Here is a 16302-nt window from a genome sequence, read left to right on the forward strand (position 1 = left end):
ACTTGTTCACCGGCATAAGGGGCGAGCTAAGGTTAGTTGTAGATAGTTGCGGTATTCGAGAAATGCGTATTCACACAGACCTCCTTGGAAAAGTCCTCTTTCTGTCCGGGGTAATGATTGTGGTCAAACATCAAAGCAGGGAAGTGCCGGGCTCGAGTTTCGCTCTTATGAGGGCTGATCAACTGTGCATATATATTCTTATCCTTGATGTATGTTCGACAATAGGCGTCGGAGATATGGGTCAAGCTTGTTAACACTACTCTGTCTGGGCACAAAGGACTGGGCGAACGTGTTCATGTACTGGATTACCCGACAACTCTACAAAAGTTGCACCCACCCGCAAGGAATAAAAAACTTGTGTATCAGGTTTGAACTTCTGTGGGTCTACCTGACTGGCATGACCTGAGAGATGGCAAACATCAAGATAGATGCTGGGTGAATGTTTGAGATGTTGGACAAACAAATCGCACCACTCAAACGTCAACAGCTTGGGTTTACATTCCAGATGCATCTGATATAGGCCGGTGGATGAATGGTAATGCGTTCTACTCGCCTACCGACTGCCTAGGGTTCAGTTCCCTTGGCGACCGACGCAAGCAATTTTGATGATGTATGCTTAGAGCGAAACTAGTGTTAATGCGCCTCCTCTCTTTGATCTTGAAGAACCAGAATCGCCAAATCTGGATTCTAGGAGGACTGTTCAACTGGGAGTTGACGGCAAACACACAGCAAGACCTTCAGCTGGCAGAAAAACACTGTTTGGACATAAGTCGTTAGTTTTACGGTATAAAAAAACAGTGACCGCTGCATCAGCTGTGCCTTGAATTTAGTGTCTGATCTAACGAATTCTTGATAGACCTTGCTACCGCCAGCCGCGCGCCAGCTTTCCTGTCAGACGTCAGCAAATAAGCTTGATTTTTTCATCGGGTTTCAGTTTGGTCTGATTCACACGGTATTCAGAGGGTTAGAATGGAAATGTTCGACTGTCAGACAGCATTTTATTTGAAGTCGGTCTCTATAAAGCTGTCTTCCTGATGCGGAGATTTCGAATTCTTCTTCAGTCATGCTTGAGTGAAAAGTAAGTCCATCGAGAAGGACTGGTATGTGGTCAGAAGTGCTTGGTTGAAAAGTTCTGAAACGATTCACGTTGACTTAGACAACTCTAGTTCGACTCCAAAAGAGTTCCAACAACTGTGAGACATTGCTACACCAAAATGTATGAGGGAAACACTGTCAGTTATGGTGAGTCACACGAGCAGGATGGCAGGTTAGGTACAGTTAGCTTATGACAGCCAATAAGGGGAACTCTGCTCTAACAACGACGTTCAACTGGCTGCAGTTTGCTTGAAGACCAGTAGGTAAATTGGTATTGATCTGGGGAGCGTGGTCATTTTGACTAGGCACGTCTGGGATAAGCCAACCGCGAGGCAGACATCAATACACACGTTAGAGACAGGATCACATACACCAGTAGAGAATTTAGAAATAATGGATGGGATTAGATCAGCATAACGGGGAGGAGAACGGCTTACTGGTTGTCTGTGTGTATACGGTGACTGTTTTGATGAACAGGATATGGAAAAGGATGCAATGAACTGATAATGATGAATCAATCAATCTGTACAGAATACTTTCCCAGTTCTGCCCCGTCTACTGGCAGAAGGCAGAGGAACTGGTAACACCCTCTTGCCTATATGACAGTAAGCCACGGCTTGTGAAAAGAAGTTTCAACTACCGGTATGGAATAGAACAAACTCTGTCAAAAGGGGTCCGGGCGTGATCATTCGAATTAGACAGTATTTGCTTTGTGAATGTGAAATCAAGGCTATCTAGCAGTCCAGGATCATCATCATCATCGACAGCATGACGTCAGTGTTCAACACCGATGCTTCACTGCCGCACAACCATGACTTATTTGAAAGCCCAGGATAAAATGGGCCGAAATCTTCCAGTCGCTTGTCTGGGGGAATCCTTGCTGTTCGTGGGGATTACAACGCCACTGTCAGTCTTAAAAAAACTCGGCCATCTGTGTTACCCGTAGCACCGGACATGACGAAACAGTCACCATGACGGTTTGTTTTCAGGTAACAGAACGAAACGCTGTACACAAGCTGATGCTTGCAGCATTCATTCCGTGTTTACGAAAGTGAGCTGAGCTATCAATCTGATAGTATTAATTGACGTGGACCTATTTATTCGGTCCTTTGTGCTCTGTTTGAACCTCGCCATCGTGTTTCACTAAGCTTGTATACACACTATCAAATACATAAGTAATTGAATGTTTGGCTGGACCGAAGTAATGGAAGAAAACACATTTCGTTAGGTGTCTAATCATATGCCATCAAAACCTAGAAAGATGGGTTTAATCCAAAGGGACATGTTGCTGATGTGATGGAATATTGGTAGCTCAGGTGCGCTTACTGGTGGTTTTGATCAGGTGGCCGCTGATCTGTTCGACATGCTTGGTAGTTGGCTTGCAGACTTTCCGTTACCAGCCAGGAGATATCCTAACTAACTGCGCACTGATTTTTATTCCCTAGATTGCTTGCAAACTAACTTTCAAGATCAGCAGACAAAAATCAACGGCCATTTGACCAACCGCCAGAGGTTACACTGCCAAGTAGAACAAAAGGTTGCCGGAAACTCGGGGACTGCGCCTACCTGATGAGCCCCAAGAAGGGCGAAACCGGTTGTGGGCTGTCGAAGTGTTTTCAGCAATCTTGTGAGTATTTTCCTTTATGAAAAATTGCACAGCCATAGTTAAGGTTCAGCTTGTTCCTCCCCTACAGTGTTGTTTGCAGTCAAGCCTGCTGTGCAGTTCAGATTGATGATTTCCGAAACTTTTCACTTTGAAGTTATCGAAAATAACGTTGCGTAAAACCGCTCAAACTGACAGAGAACAGAGGGCTTAAGGAATCGCCAGTTCGACATCTCTGCCTCAGTGATGATGGGTGTATCCTTGCTAAACTGTAGGCTGACACCACCAAGAATGATGCTAGGATGTTTCAAACTCCAGACTGTCTTTTACTTTGTGGCATTAGCCTAAAAGAAGCATGGACGAACAGCCCAGAATTGGACTGGCACCAAATTTTGCATCAATCCACAGCCTCGGAGAGCACTTAAGTCCACATTATTATGCCGTCGCCATTTTATCAGTTCCTCGAATGCTCTTCTAAAGGATTGAGCAACGTAAGTCAATGGGTTTTGTTACATTTCTTAGTTGCACAAAAGAACGCCGAAAACTGTACCATTTTTCCAAAAAAGAGTAAACGAATTATATCCTCAAATGCGGGAATAATCGTTCTAAGAGCAAAACAGCCGATGCTCTGCCGTTATGCATGGTCAACTGATTGATTCTCGTCATGTGAAACAAACCACTCTGGTGAGGCCCGGCTGTTTTCTATCGCAGTGTGGTACACTTGCGTGGAAGTAAGGGAACTAGTTGGACCGAATTCAAGACAGCTACATAATCGGGTTCCAACAGCTCAGTCCTGTTGAATAATACTCAAGCGTCGTCACGAGTTAATTGAACGGTGGTATTAGACAGAACAAAAGAGAAAATCATGCGTTTGTTGAGGCAGGCGATTTCCCGTACGTTGTGAATGCGAGGGTCGAACATTTAACTGTGGGTTCGACATCTTGCTGAACGGTACTCATGAAAACAACGAATGAACTTCCATAGCAGTGAAAAGCGGATAGTCCTGCTGGATGATAAGGGGACACCTCAGGTCTCAGAGTTGTTACTGAGGCAGTCTAAGGAAAAAAGCACGAGTTTTCTGGCTTAGTGCTGGATCCACTGTTGAACGCAGTAGATGAACCACAAAAACAAAGGAAACAATTTTGGGGAGAAGACTGTAGAAACGCGGAACGTAGAAAGGATATATAATACGTTATGTGGCCACTTAGCCATATCGATACAAAATCGTTTTTTTTAATATTTCACGCAATCATGTAACTGGAAAAAAGATTGAGAAGACACATTTCGATAAGTGGCCTGGAGCGTGCATCTGGATTGTTGCATCTGAAGAGATATGGGGTTTGGCTGGCTATGTTTTTGGTCTCACTGTCGTCTTCCATAAAAAAATGATGGGTGATATTATGTGAGGTGACAATGTAGGGTAGTGCCATCGAATGAGCATTAAACTGACAAGTGGCGTCCAAACGGAAGTCTCAAACTTTAACTTCAAATAGTACGTTTCCTCTATGTGAAGGTTTCTCATAAAACTACATCTTGTAGGCAACATCACCTGCCGAGGTCAACATCTGTGTTTGTCTAGGAGCATTTTGCTTGTAGACTGCTGGCTAGGTACCAAATTACCGGGTGTAGTCGATATGGCCGCAAAAAGCTGTACAAGTTCCGTTTGATGTTTCCTTTCAGTTTCGCCTTCATAAACCCTTGTTCAAACGTTTCACTGAAGCGTTCAATTTGACCGTTAGATTCTGGCTGTATAGTTCGGGTTACGCAAATATATATTTTATGAAGAAGTAACAAAAAATGAGCAAACCCAGATTCTATGAAACTGTAAATGACAAAAATAGAACGCTTAGAATGGGCATCGTTAATTTAGGAAGGCCTGATCACTATAAAAAACGTCTATGATAGTCGGAAATATACAAACTCTCGTCGTGCCGGTGAAATCTAATGCCTTTTCAGACTACAGTAAATAAAACAGCTGGAATTTCCCTGGGGGGTTAGAACAACAATACAGACGGTTCAAAGCTAAGCGCAATTGTTTCAAATTTCGGCCAAATGGATGGTGACTAGGCGAAATGAATTTCATTCAGATAGGTTCAGAATGCACTTCATGAAACTTTGCAATACTTGATGCCGAAGTGTGTGTGATATAACAAGGAGGCTAGGTTTTTTATGCATAGTTGCAATGATACAACCGTTGACGTTCTCCCTATTCCCATAGCCCGTTTGGATTGAGCACTCATGCACATGAGGCTACAGTGCCTTTGCTTGAATTTGAGGTCCTGTAGATCTCTTACCCCCATCATGCGGTTTCTGTAGGTGGCTCTTTGTGAGCTAGTAGAGCTGGAAATATGGCGATGTATCGAGCTATTTGGTTACCGCCACTGAAAAATGGAACTGTGAAGGTTATATTGTTCCACCCTATAAAACAGCTTTCCTAACGAACCTCTTTCAAGTGTGAAGTGGAAAACCAATCGGGTGATGAATCCGTTTTTTGGCAACTGGCGGTGCTGTACGAAGATACTCTGGATGAGCACGGGTTTACTAATATGATGTTAGTAGTAGCTGCGTGCACCGGAATTTTCGGCGGAAAAGTAGCAGTTTTGGTCGCTGACTTGCTTGCTGAGTTGAGCAGTTTCGCTACAAACACTTCCTCGAAACACAACAGCCACATGTGATTTTGTGAACGTTTGTAACCGAATCGTCCAGCTGAGCAAACAAGCCTGTGACTTTCTACTCAACACTGTATGCTTCAAAACAGGAGACTAGCTTTCTACGAGATGATACGAGACGAAAATTCGTTCGGTGAATCGTTTGAGAATTCTCAGGTTGCTAATGTCCGAATTTTTAAAACTTGCTCAGACGTTAAATGAGGGATACCACACGGTACCGACACAAATGTGGGACCCGACCACGATCACACCGTTTGCCTGTAGTCAATTTCGAAGCCCTTACCCACAAGTTAGTTCCTGGAGAACGACAACTATTCAGACCAAACCTCAGGGCACCTGAGGACGCGTTGATGCAACAGGGCAACAGCATAGGTAGGATTCAGATGGCCAATGATAAATGTTTCGGATCGCGACACTGTTGCTTGCAGTGACTGTCAGGAGGAAAACGATAATGGCTGAATGTCGGTTGTTTGCACGTAACAGCAGGTTATCAGATGTTTACTCTACCGATAACTGCATTGTTTGGGCTAGAATCGATAAAGCTGTGCAGCCTGAATGAAAAATTCTGGCCCTTTGTTTCATGGGTGAAGTGAAGCCTAAAGAAACTAACTGGTCAGAAAGTGTTTGCATGCATAAAAGAAACTACCCACAAGGTTGCTGAAAACTATTCGACAGCCCACAACCGGTTTCGCCCTTCTGGGAGCCATCAGGTAGGCGCAGTCCCCGAACTTCCGTCAACCTTAGGTTCTACTTGTTTGCACACACATTCAAAATGCACTGCGTATCGAATAGAGATTATTTTGTCCAACCCCGCTCAGAAAAGCGCAAAATCTGAACTGTACGTACCAGTCTCGAGATGGTTCCGAGTTGTGTCTTTAGACTGGACAGCTCATTCATTGACTCAATGTATTGTGCCAGTTCCGAATGGAGTTGGGTTTGAAGATTGGAGTGGTGTGGGGCAGGTGAACGGTGCACTGACCCGTAAGTCGGATGCGAATGATGATTACTCGGTTGAAGTGTGCTCACACGATCCAGGCAGTTTTCGGAAGACCGAGGTTTACTTGATGGGTGGGCCTCACGTGGAAGGCTGGATACATCACTGCTAAAGGTGCAACAAGGAGGACAACAGAACATGGTCGGCGAGTCGGCCAATCCAACTGATCATTTTTTAAGTTTTTGTTAAAAAATCAGAAGTAGAGGAGGGTTACCAGAGGGAACATATCCATCTGTGCAACATGGGGGAAAGCCTTTGAAAGTGCCTTGAAGTGTGAGCATTTTTTATTATGATACCTACATTTTAGAGAAGAAATACAGCTTTCCATTGCCTTCTTGCCCATAAGTAGCAACTGTACTGGTAACACCATTACTGATGTACCGGCGATACTACTGACGGGGAGGCACGCGAGTAGTATGTGTTGTTCGTGGAATTTCGCCTTGCGTCTTTTAAAAAGGGGATATCTGTTGCAAAATTTGTGGAGTAGCTTTGTAATATATGCTTGGATTTGAGCGAGGAATGTTTGGAGTCAATGAGTCTCCAGGAAAGTTCAAGAAGACACGTTCAGGAGAAGATGGGTGTCCAGTTTTTGTAAGTAAGATGCAAACTGGAGGTTTGCTTCCCTGTCCAATAGTCTGTAACCGGTCAGTTGGCATTTTCTAATAAATCCGCAGCGAAGGCCTTCTTCCTTTCACTGATAGTAATAATGGGAAACTAGAGCTTTTCGTTATTCGCTGAAACTCCGGAGCGATAAACGACCACTTCGATTCAGCTGGGTTCCAGGTGAGTCTCTCGAAAGAACCAAATTAGTTTGCAGATGAGTGTATATTCGTTAACCACTTCGTTTACTTTATAGCAGTCAGTTGCATAATGGGTTGGTTGAGTTGACACAAGGTGTTTCGAATTGGCAGATCAAGAAACAAACGTTCTCATCCATGCGTGACCAATGGGGTGCTTCTAGCGGGGCCTTGACTGGGTCTATCTGATGCCTCGTAAATTGCCCAGCTGCGGTATTCTATAGAGGAAAATGTTGGTAGCCCAGGTAGCGTAGATAGGTTGGTGCGATTGGTTGGTAGCTGATAAATCGAACTAAACTAGGGCCATGGTTGACTACAGCATGCGGTCATGGGATCTAAGTTTCACAAAATAATTACGAGTATGTGAACTGGCAATAGACCCAACATTGGCCGCTTTATGTTGAACATGTGTGTGCATTTCGTTCGACTTTGCAGTTTCAACTTTATTACCATTCAGTGGAGCTTTCCACGTTCATCACCTTTCCAGAAGAGGATTTGTGATAGTGCCCGGAAGTTGCTCGGAAAACTGAATAAAACCTGGTAAAAATCCAGTAGTGTATTCGTCCTGGTATGTCTTTTCAGGTAATTGTGGTAATCTGTCTTTCCTCTAAGTGAGTAGCAATTTGTGTAGGTCATCCCAGCTTCGCGGCGAAACCATTCGATATACTGTGACCAATCCACTTATAAGGTCAGAGCGTTCTTGGACACAGGGAAAACAAACTAGTGGGCTTTCAATCTAAAAGATCTGGGGATACTATGGATTTATTTATTCACAAAGACAGTAGTGGCGAAAACTGTCCTGAACCCAAAATGCTTATCGGATTGTTGAAACCTTATCAGAAAACGTATGAATGGTGCATTGTTTCGAGAAAATACTCGAATATCTTGCGTTCAGCTGCGAATGAAATACGAGGCGGCCTTTGCTCAGTAAGCAGTATGTTTAGCCGACCTTCGTTTGAGTCTTTCGTGAATACCGCTTTCATTTGCAAGTGACTCTATACATCCGAGTAGCTTGGAGCTGACAGTTTGTGCCTTTTTAGAAAGCATGAATGGCACAATGACCCTTGGCCAGACTCTCAAGTAGTTTACACGAGTTTTCCTTGCAATGCTGCTGTTTATATTGATGTGAGATCCAAGGAGGAAATGTGAACGAGTGGGGAACTTGCTTGGGAAAAGTACCACACGATCAAACAATCAGTTAAGCAGAAAACTAACTGTTTAAACAAACAACAAAGCAACTATTTTCTCCAGTTCACGTTCTACAAATCTACATCGTTATCGGTCGCTGTTACACAGTAAAGGCGTAATATGTCGCGTAGTGAATACAACCAATTGATAGGAGCTTTTCAGGTCGAAACGTACGTGTATGTGAATTCGTGTTAAGCAAGCAGTGAGGTTTTCGTATACATAACTTGTATGTCAGCGTGTGACACACAATGTCCTCATCTAATTAAGATTGTTGAAAGAAACATTCAAAGGGTACCCTAGGCCAGGATGGTCAGAGAGAAATGAATAACTTTCAAATCTCTCAAATTTACTGACTTTGATATGATCTCCTATAGTTGGAAATTTTTTGGAAAAGAAATTTTTTAAAAAAAAACCAGTCCCCCGCTTATTACTTTTGGCGTATAACACCTTGTCGAGATAGTAACGGTGGAAAAAACGATTTTCCATCCACAAGGAAATAAACTCCTGAGAGCCGGAAACAAGACACCTTCTGGTTAGCTCATTTACTCCCCACCTCTCAAGTGGAACCCCCGCAGTGGGAAGGTACTTCGCCACCGGTTCGTTTGTACGTAGTCGTGACGTCAAAATCTTGATATCATAAAGCTGCTGATTTCCTGACTTTTCACACCTTCGGTCTCCCTCTGACCACAGTTGAGTTGGATTGGTTGACATTGGTTCATACTTTTCAAGTGGTCTCTCCCAGCTGAGTATGGGAAAAAGTATTGAGTATTATGCACACTGACCTCAAACCCGATGGAATACTTGCTGGGAAACCCATTAAAGCTGTTCGTCACGCCTAGACACAACCAACGTGTCTTTCCCGCGGAGTAACCAGCTGTGATACGGTAAACAATGGATATCGATCATGTGGGGAAAGAAGGAGACGTTTTAGCACTATTTGAAAGTGTTTGCTAGAGGGGGAAGTAATGAAATCGTAGAACATTCCCATAAGAAACTTCGAAATAAATACCACACGGGTATGACTGACCTGTCTGAACGTTGCAAACGTAACGGCTTACTTTGATCACCCCGCCGATGACACGGCATCAGTCTCCTCCAAACCCTTTCTATCAAAACAGTGGGACACTTCTGGTGTGCACGTGACCTGCTACAAGATGGTATAGAATCCCTGTGTACGGCCCCGTATTCCAAACCACCGTTCATTCTAGGGTAGGTGGTTTTGGATAACTGTTCTGCTGCTGTGTGTGTCGAAGTCATATCACGCGCATGATGCTCAACACTGGCATTAGAGATGTGCACACTTTCAGCTGATTGATCAACATCGTCACGTGGCATTTTGATGTACTTTACTGACTTTACGCCCTTCACGGATCCATCGCGTGACCCGAGATGAAGCAATGCATTTGTCAATATGTTTCCATTACGAGTAAGTTCTGTGTCATTTTGGAAGAATGGAGTCAGTAAATCCTCGCTGACGGCTGATCGACTGTTCACAAGACCCATCCTTCGAGATGGCGGCGGCTGATATGGCGCGTGCGAAGTTGCCACAAACTAAAGACAAAGCCAGCCAGCCTCAGTGGGGACAGCAACAGCTTTGGTACGATTGACCAATCAGTACGAGGTGAAAAGCAATGGCGGGTGGCATTGATCGTGCGAAGCGCACCAATCAGCTGATTGCATATTTTGCATCCGGACGCGACGATAATCGGCATGCGCACAAAGCCAGCACGTGGCAGGTGTGATTGTAGCGCGAATTTCAATGATTTCCCTTGTCGATAACTGTAGTGCCAGGTGTGAGATACAGCCTTGTTGAATTTGGGCAGGACAGTAGATCACCGGATTTCACACTAAGGTATTTTATCCTCTGTACCCAGGGAAATTTGTCAAATTATTTTCCCTCAGGTTTAAATGTACCTTATAATCACTATCAGGAAACTGAGTGAACTTCAGGACTGTTGTAAAATTCTACCCAACTGTTGTATCTCCGCAACGGTTCGACTGCTGTCAGGTGATCGCACGCAGAGAGATTCCTCCAAAGGCATGCCACAATGTAGAGGGACTTGCTGTCGCTGTCCTCTACCAAACACCGGTGTCCGGTTCACTCCTTTTCTGTCACAGTGGACTGTACCGAAGAACTCGCACAAGTGGTTTTCGGCAAACACTGTACAGGAACTTCTGTTGTGGTGGAGACAGTCGCAAACACAGAACACCAGGATATCCTAATGATAGCAGTTTATCTCTGGTCGGATAACTTAATTTTTGAAGCGCACTAATTTTAGTTAGTTCGTAAATCAAACGCACTGCAATTCTGCTACAGACTAATTTAGAAATTCATCCATTCTGGTCAATGTGGTTTTACTAGCGCAAACTTCTTTCGAACCGAATCCTGTGCTTTCAGTTTGTTTTCAATTCAGATGCTGAAGAGAACGAGATTTCAAAGAATAGTATTCGGAACTAAGTGATATTGAAATTTTATGAAATCAAAATTTTTGATTGCAAGTAATGAACAGCATCACACTAACAACTCGGATTAAAGCTAAGCCTGAAAAGAGTCTGCAGCAAGTGAATCACACTGTACGCAAGTTAATAGGAGATCTGGTCGAAATTAGGTCATCCACTTTAACCGGATTGCATCCGTTTGTGGATTACTGTAGCAAAATAACATGGATAACACACATAGCAGCTGTTAGAAGATAAACCGTACACGACAAGTACCGATCTAGTAGGTGTCCACTCGTTCTAGTTAGACACTTTTGCTGGTTATAACGATCCATATTAGGACTTGTGGGTGGTTTTGACAATGAACTCAGTCCCTTGGACGATTAAGCTCGTTTCATCCGCTACGTTTTCGGTATGTATGCATTATATGCAGGTTGGATAAGTCTCAGTAGGATTGTTCCACTCATTTGCGATCGGCAGCATGACATCAGTGTTTAAGAGTGATGCTTCACTGCCGTACAACCATGATTTATTTGAAAGCCTTATTGTGAAGAAACGAATAAAGGTGAACGGGGGGACTCAGTGCTACCTTACTACAATCATTCCGAGGTGCCTACAACTCCACGCACTCATTCAGGCAATCCGGGTAGTGAGTGACAAAAATGACGTCAGTGACATTGATCAGTAGTAATAACTTGCAGCATCTCCAGCCGGTCGCAATGGAGATCACGAGGTCTTTATCTTGAAAGGTGAGTCGCACCGATAGCATCCAGACATTTTGTACTCTCTTTCAAACCATTATACCACATATCTGCTTTTATCACTCCCACCCAGGCACAGCAGGCAGTGCTCCATTTGGTTTGGTAGTCAAAATAGTTAGTCTGGATAGAGCAGCTTCTGGTGCCCGATACATTCTTCGGTGAACGTGCCCGGTCATGTGCTACGCATGCCGAAACACCGTCTACCGAGACGAGTGTTGTTCTCTGGATCTTCTTCAGGATGGCGCAAACCGCGAAGTGGACAGCACATGACTTGGCAGAAAGGCGTCAGAGAGATCACGGAGAGTTTGGGTGTTGTTGGTGTTGTACGCCTTCCAGGATGGGGTCTCCATGACCCCGCCTGTGCTTGGCTGGAGACGTTGCAAGAAATGGCGGCTAATCGATGTCAGTGGCGTTCGTGCTGCCAGTTTCTTTCAAGACTGTCTGATTGAGTGGTTGGAGGTGTAGGCACCTCGGAATGCTTGACATAGGCCAGAACCAGGTTCCCTCCCTCACCCACTCTTTCTCTTCTTTTCACCCTAGGGCTTTTATTACATTTATGTATACATATAATGTATGTAGACGACTTGCAGTTGAAAAGCATAGTTATTGAGCCCTTTGCTAAAAAAAACAGGTTCAACAGTTTAGCTATTTTATCTTCTCCAGAAATAAGACTTCTCTCGGAGTATACTATTTTTTATATTCCAGCGGTCTGTCCACTTTACAGCAGCTGTTAAATTTGTGATGGAAGAGTTGACTGTGAATTTATCGATCAGATAAGCCACCTGGTTCATAGTAAAACTTTTGTTGACAATAACCACTCCCATTTTCTTTACAGGGAGCCTAATAATAACCGGATGGAACTCCATAAAAGGTCTGACATGCAGATTGAACCTTCCATCTCTCCTGTGTCTGGTGTATGTAACGAAACCGCCGTTCGAGGTCAATTTTCTGACGATCCTCTATTATTGTCACACGGTCCGGCGCATCTTGAAGAGACACACCACGATCCGAATGTTTACATCGATAGAAATGAGTCCACTTGCGTGGGTGACTGTTACGAGTATGTTTACTAGTCCCTTTACTTTTCTTCAAAAGTGTAGAATACGTGGCGTCGGGTGCGACAAAAAATTCCACGAAACAAAAGTCATCAATGAAGTTTCATCACCGTAACTACGGGTTATGCAGCGTCTGACGTTCTTTCTGTTTACGCAGATAGATTCGTAATCTCCTTCATGCACCTCTGCTTGGTCAACGGTTGGCCATCCCTCGGCTTCCGCCACTCCAAATTGCACATGGAAAACAGCACGCTCTTCGCCAAATGATGGTTCGGTGTACACAATTCATGGCCCAGTCAAAACAGCTTCTGGTGCTGGACACACTCTTTAATATAAGTTCTTGTTGCGCAACGAAAAACTCGCTTTCTAACTGTCTCGGCAAGGAATCTCCGACACCAACCCACACGAGCTATTGCCCTGAGACAACCGCTGCCGAACAACACAAGACTTCTAAGTTCCGCTGCTCGTACAGGCTAAGTCTCACGGCCATACAACAAAACAGCCCACACTGTAGCCTGATACACACGCCCCTTGAGATTCAGAGATATACCGCTTTGAGGCCATAGGTGTCTCAAATTAACAAGCGCGACCAAATCCTTACAGGTGTGTGCGTTGACTTTATATGTTCCCAACTTCAAATGCCTCTCGCTGCATTGTACTTGGTGTGTTTAGTGACTACATGTCTAGGAGCGTGATCTTACGCTTTGTGTGTGCAAAGTGCATACCAAAGGACGGAATGAATTTGATCAGCCCATCCATAAACACCTGCGTTTTCTTCTATTTAAAGGGTAGAACAATATCGACTGCATATGCTAGAGCAACAAGGTCTTCGTCAGTGAACAAACCAGAAATATCGCAGCTACCAGGGTGCAAGACTAGTGACCAGAATCTTCAGCCTTCGCAACCAATCTTAGCTACTCGATTACACCTTTCTATGTTTGGGCTGCCTGACGGTACTTCGGCCTTGCGGTTGCGTAGTTTCAAGGCACCGAAGGAGCGCTGCAGCTCAATGCTTTACTCCACAATGTTTTTTTCCGTTTTACTTTGTAAATAGTATAGCAGCCGATTGTTCCCATTGCATCGCTTAGATTGGTCACGTTTTGGGTGGACGATCATAATGAGGGTCGCAACCAGTGAGAAAAACTCTTATGGACTTTTTAGAAGAGGCACTTCTACTGCCCGCAATTTCCCTGACGATCGCTGTTAGGAGCAAACAAATCAGGTCAGGGAACTTGCGGAGGAAGTACACTTAAAAGGGAAAAGAAAAGCTGTCGGTCGAAAGATGTAGCAGTTCTGTCAGCAATGAACCAAGGTATTAAACCATCCTGACGACAGATGTAATAAATTACCCGTAGTGTTGCTGAAAACTCTTCGACAACCCACGACCGGTTTCGTTTTGTTCATGATTTGTCAGGTAGGAGCAGTCCCAGAAGAGTTGCACATGAGTTTAGTTCGCTATACTGTCGGTAGTTTGGGAAATTGTCACTCGAAGTGACATTCAATACGTAACCATATAATATGATTTCCGTGATTGAAGAATGAGTGGCGCTATATCCTGTCTAACTACGAGTTAATCAGACTTCTGATGGATCACTCTCAGCCAAGTGGTTAGGTGTTCAGGTTGCCAGGCGAGAGATCCTGGCTTCGAGTCTCCGATTCAATCCACACTAGTGATGATTCCCAAAATGGATGATACGGCTCTACAGTGCTTCTGAGATTTTCAGCACGAAGTAGTTTCACTTACAAGACGAAACTTCAGTTGCCAACATGTAGTGCCACCGCCACGGACAAGCTATCCGAGGCTAGATACAATGTTACAGGGGTGATCATCTGAATGTTATAGCATCCACTCACAAGGCGCCTATACGAACAGAGGCTACCCACAAGAGGACATTAAAAGAGTGTTCATTGTCTGGTATAAATTAGGTTATAATCCACTAAATGAGAGGTCACGTGTCACTGGAACCCAAATAACACTACTTGTGATGACCCCATTTATCTCTTTTGAAGCAAATTCGCATTTGGCATCGGTTGCTTTCAGTTTAAACCTAAAACTATGTAAGTAATCTGGTTTTTCGTTATGTCACCATCTTTAGAACACGGTGTCATAATGAGGGGCAGATTGCAATGAAGTGAACACAGCCTTACAGTAGCGCGTTTCGCCCACACGTCTTGAATTGTTAAAACGCCTGTGCATCTGACCACGTTGTGATAATGTTTGGTTTTATCGATTAGGACATGTTGTTTAACGTTCGCACACATTTACACACGGATCACTACTGTGTTGGGCTTCCCACGCTATTTCATAAATAAAGTTGTGCGTGATTGCCAGAAGACGAATTCTACATAAGTGACGTTCGTCTTAATCAGACCATGTTGGGTGAAGTTGTTAGGTCTCCACATGTTGCTTTATCGATCCATTTTCTGATCAAGCTGTCAAGCTAGATTGTGCGAATGTTCAACTCACCTTTCTCGCGATGCGCACCTCCTCATTCCGGTTGGGGATCGTTGTCCACTGAAGAGCATTGTCATGGTACTTCGGGAACGAGGACTTGTCCGACCTGACTGTTGATCGTAGACAGTTGGACCGATGAACTGATGTGAATAGACTGGATTGATTATTTCCGTGTAGTGTTCGCTCTGCGGACGATTGTCAGTCGTAGAACAACCCAGAGGAGGATCGCAACGATAAGTTGGCGTGAAACGGCCCATTGGAGTGTGACGTGGAGGTGATCGTGTAAGCGTAGTGTCGCTAAACTGTGAGGGGATTAGGAAGGAGATATTGTTTGGTTTGCTGTGAGGTGACCAGCTATGCGAGAAAGTCACGTGATGGAGGCTAGTGAACAGCAGATTGGGATTTCTGCTTGGAGCATTGTAAGGAATTATTGACAAGATAACAATGTCGATAAAACGTTTCGCTTTGTTGTATGTCATTTGATTTTACTCCAAAAGGATACACCTGTTCAAACCTACAGACTGCTGTTTGTATCGGTTTTCATTCAGATCAGCGGTGTTACTGGCAGGATATGAAACGTATCAGGCGTTGAATTTCATATTAGAGTTACAGGTGATTAACTTGCACTTAGACGGAATGCAGTACCACCTGTTCTGTACCAACGCCGTTAGAGAGCACTTGACCTACTTTTGCCTGACTTCATACAGAAAGGCGTATTTTAGGCGAGAGGTTTCGTCATTCAGTGTAGTAAAACGCAAGGTTCAGCTTAAAATATACCTTGGCCACATTCATTTCAAGCGCGGATTCTTTCCGAACTCTTTCTAAATACCCTCAACACGCCTCCCATCTATCTACCAAGACGTTTGGAAAAGCGTCTGTTAGCTTGCATCACAGAAGGCTTACATAAGTCGGTCGCTATTCGGATCCACCATGAGAGCTTCGGAAATCATCATCAAACTGCGCTGGCACAAAAGATTTGTCCCAACTCAACACAAAAAACGAATGAGTCTCTAGTGCATTGGGTAGAGGTTGTGGCCTCACACCAAACTCGCGCATACAGAAAGAAGTTGTGTAGAGCTTGGCAGTTCCGTGACGAATCGAACACTGGGTGAAAATCTGACCCGTTATGTGTCCCTTCAACTCACTTCCCCTCCCCAGTCCATTTCCCCATTTAGCTTGGGTTCATTTTGAGCGTCATTAACTTGTAACTCATCGTCAGTTCGTGTCCTCAACTTCGATTTTACAC

General features: G+C 44.2%; 2 protein-coding genes across 2 annotated transcripts in view; both read right to left on the minus strand.

The window, feature by feature from the left end:
* Positions 1-9849, minus strand: part of T265_13610 (hypothetical protein) — a gene marked incomplete at both ends in the record, with an annotated part of 21438 nt that extends 11589 nt beyond the window's left edge. Inside the window, 2 exons of the mRNA XM_009169697.1 lie at positions 6214-6469; positions 9374-9849. Of these exons, the coding sequence (XP_009167961.1) occupies positions 6214-6469; positions 9374-9849 (732 nt within the window). The remainder of the gene's footprint in view (positions 1-6213; positions 6470-9373) is intronic.
* Positions 9850-13824: 3975 nt separating this feature from the next.
* T265_04822 (hypothetical protein) overlaps positions 13825-16302 on the minus strand; it is a gene marked incomplete at both ends in the record, with an annotated part of 66400 nt that continues 63922 nt past the window's right edge. The window contains 2 exons of the mRNA XM_009169668.1: positions 13825-13849; positions 15069-15358. Of these exons, the coding sequence (XP_009167932.1) occupies positions 13825-13849; positions 15069-15358 (315 nt within the window). The remainder of the gene's footprint in view (positions 13850-15068; positions 15359-16302) is intronic.

Source organism: Opisthorchis viverrini, assembly GCF_000715545.1.
Source record: "Opisthorchis viverrini unplaced genomic scaffold opera_v5_85, whole genome shotgun sequence".
Classification (NCBI taxonomy): Eukaryota; Metazoa; Platyhelminthes; class Trematoda; order Opisthorchiida; family Opisthorchiidae; genus Opisthorchis; species Opisthorchis viverrini.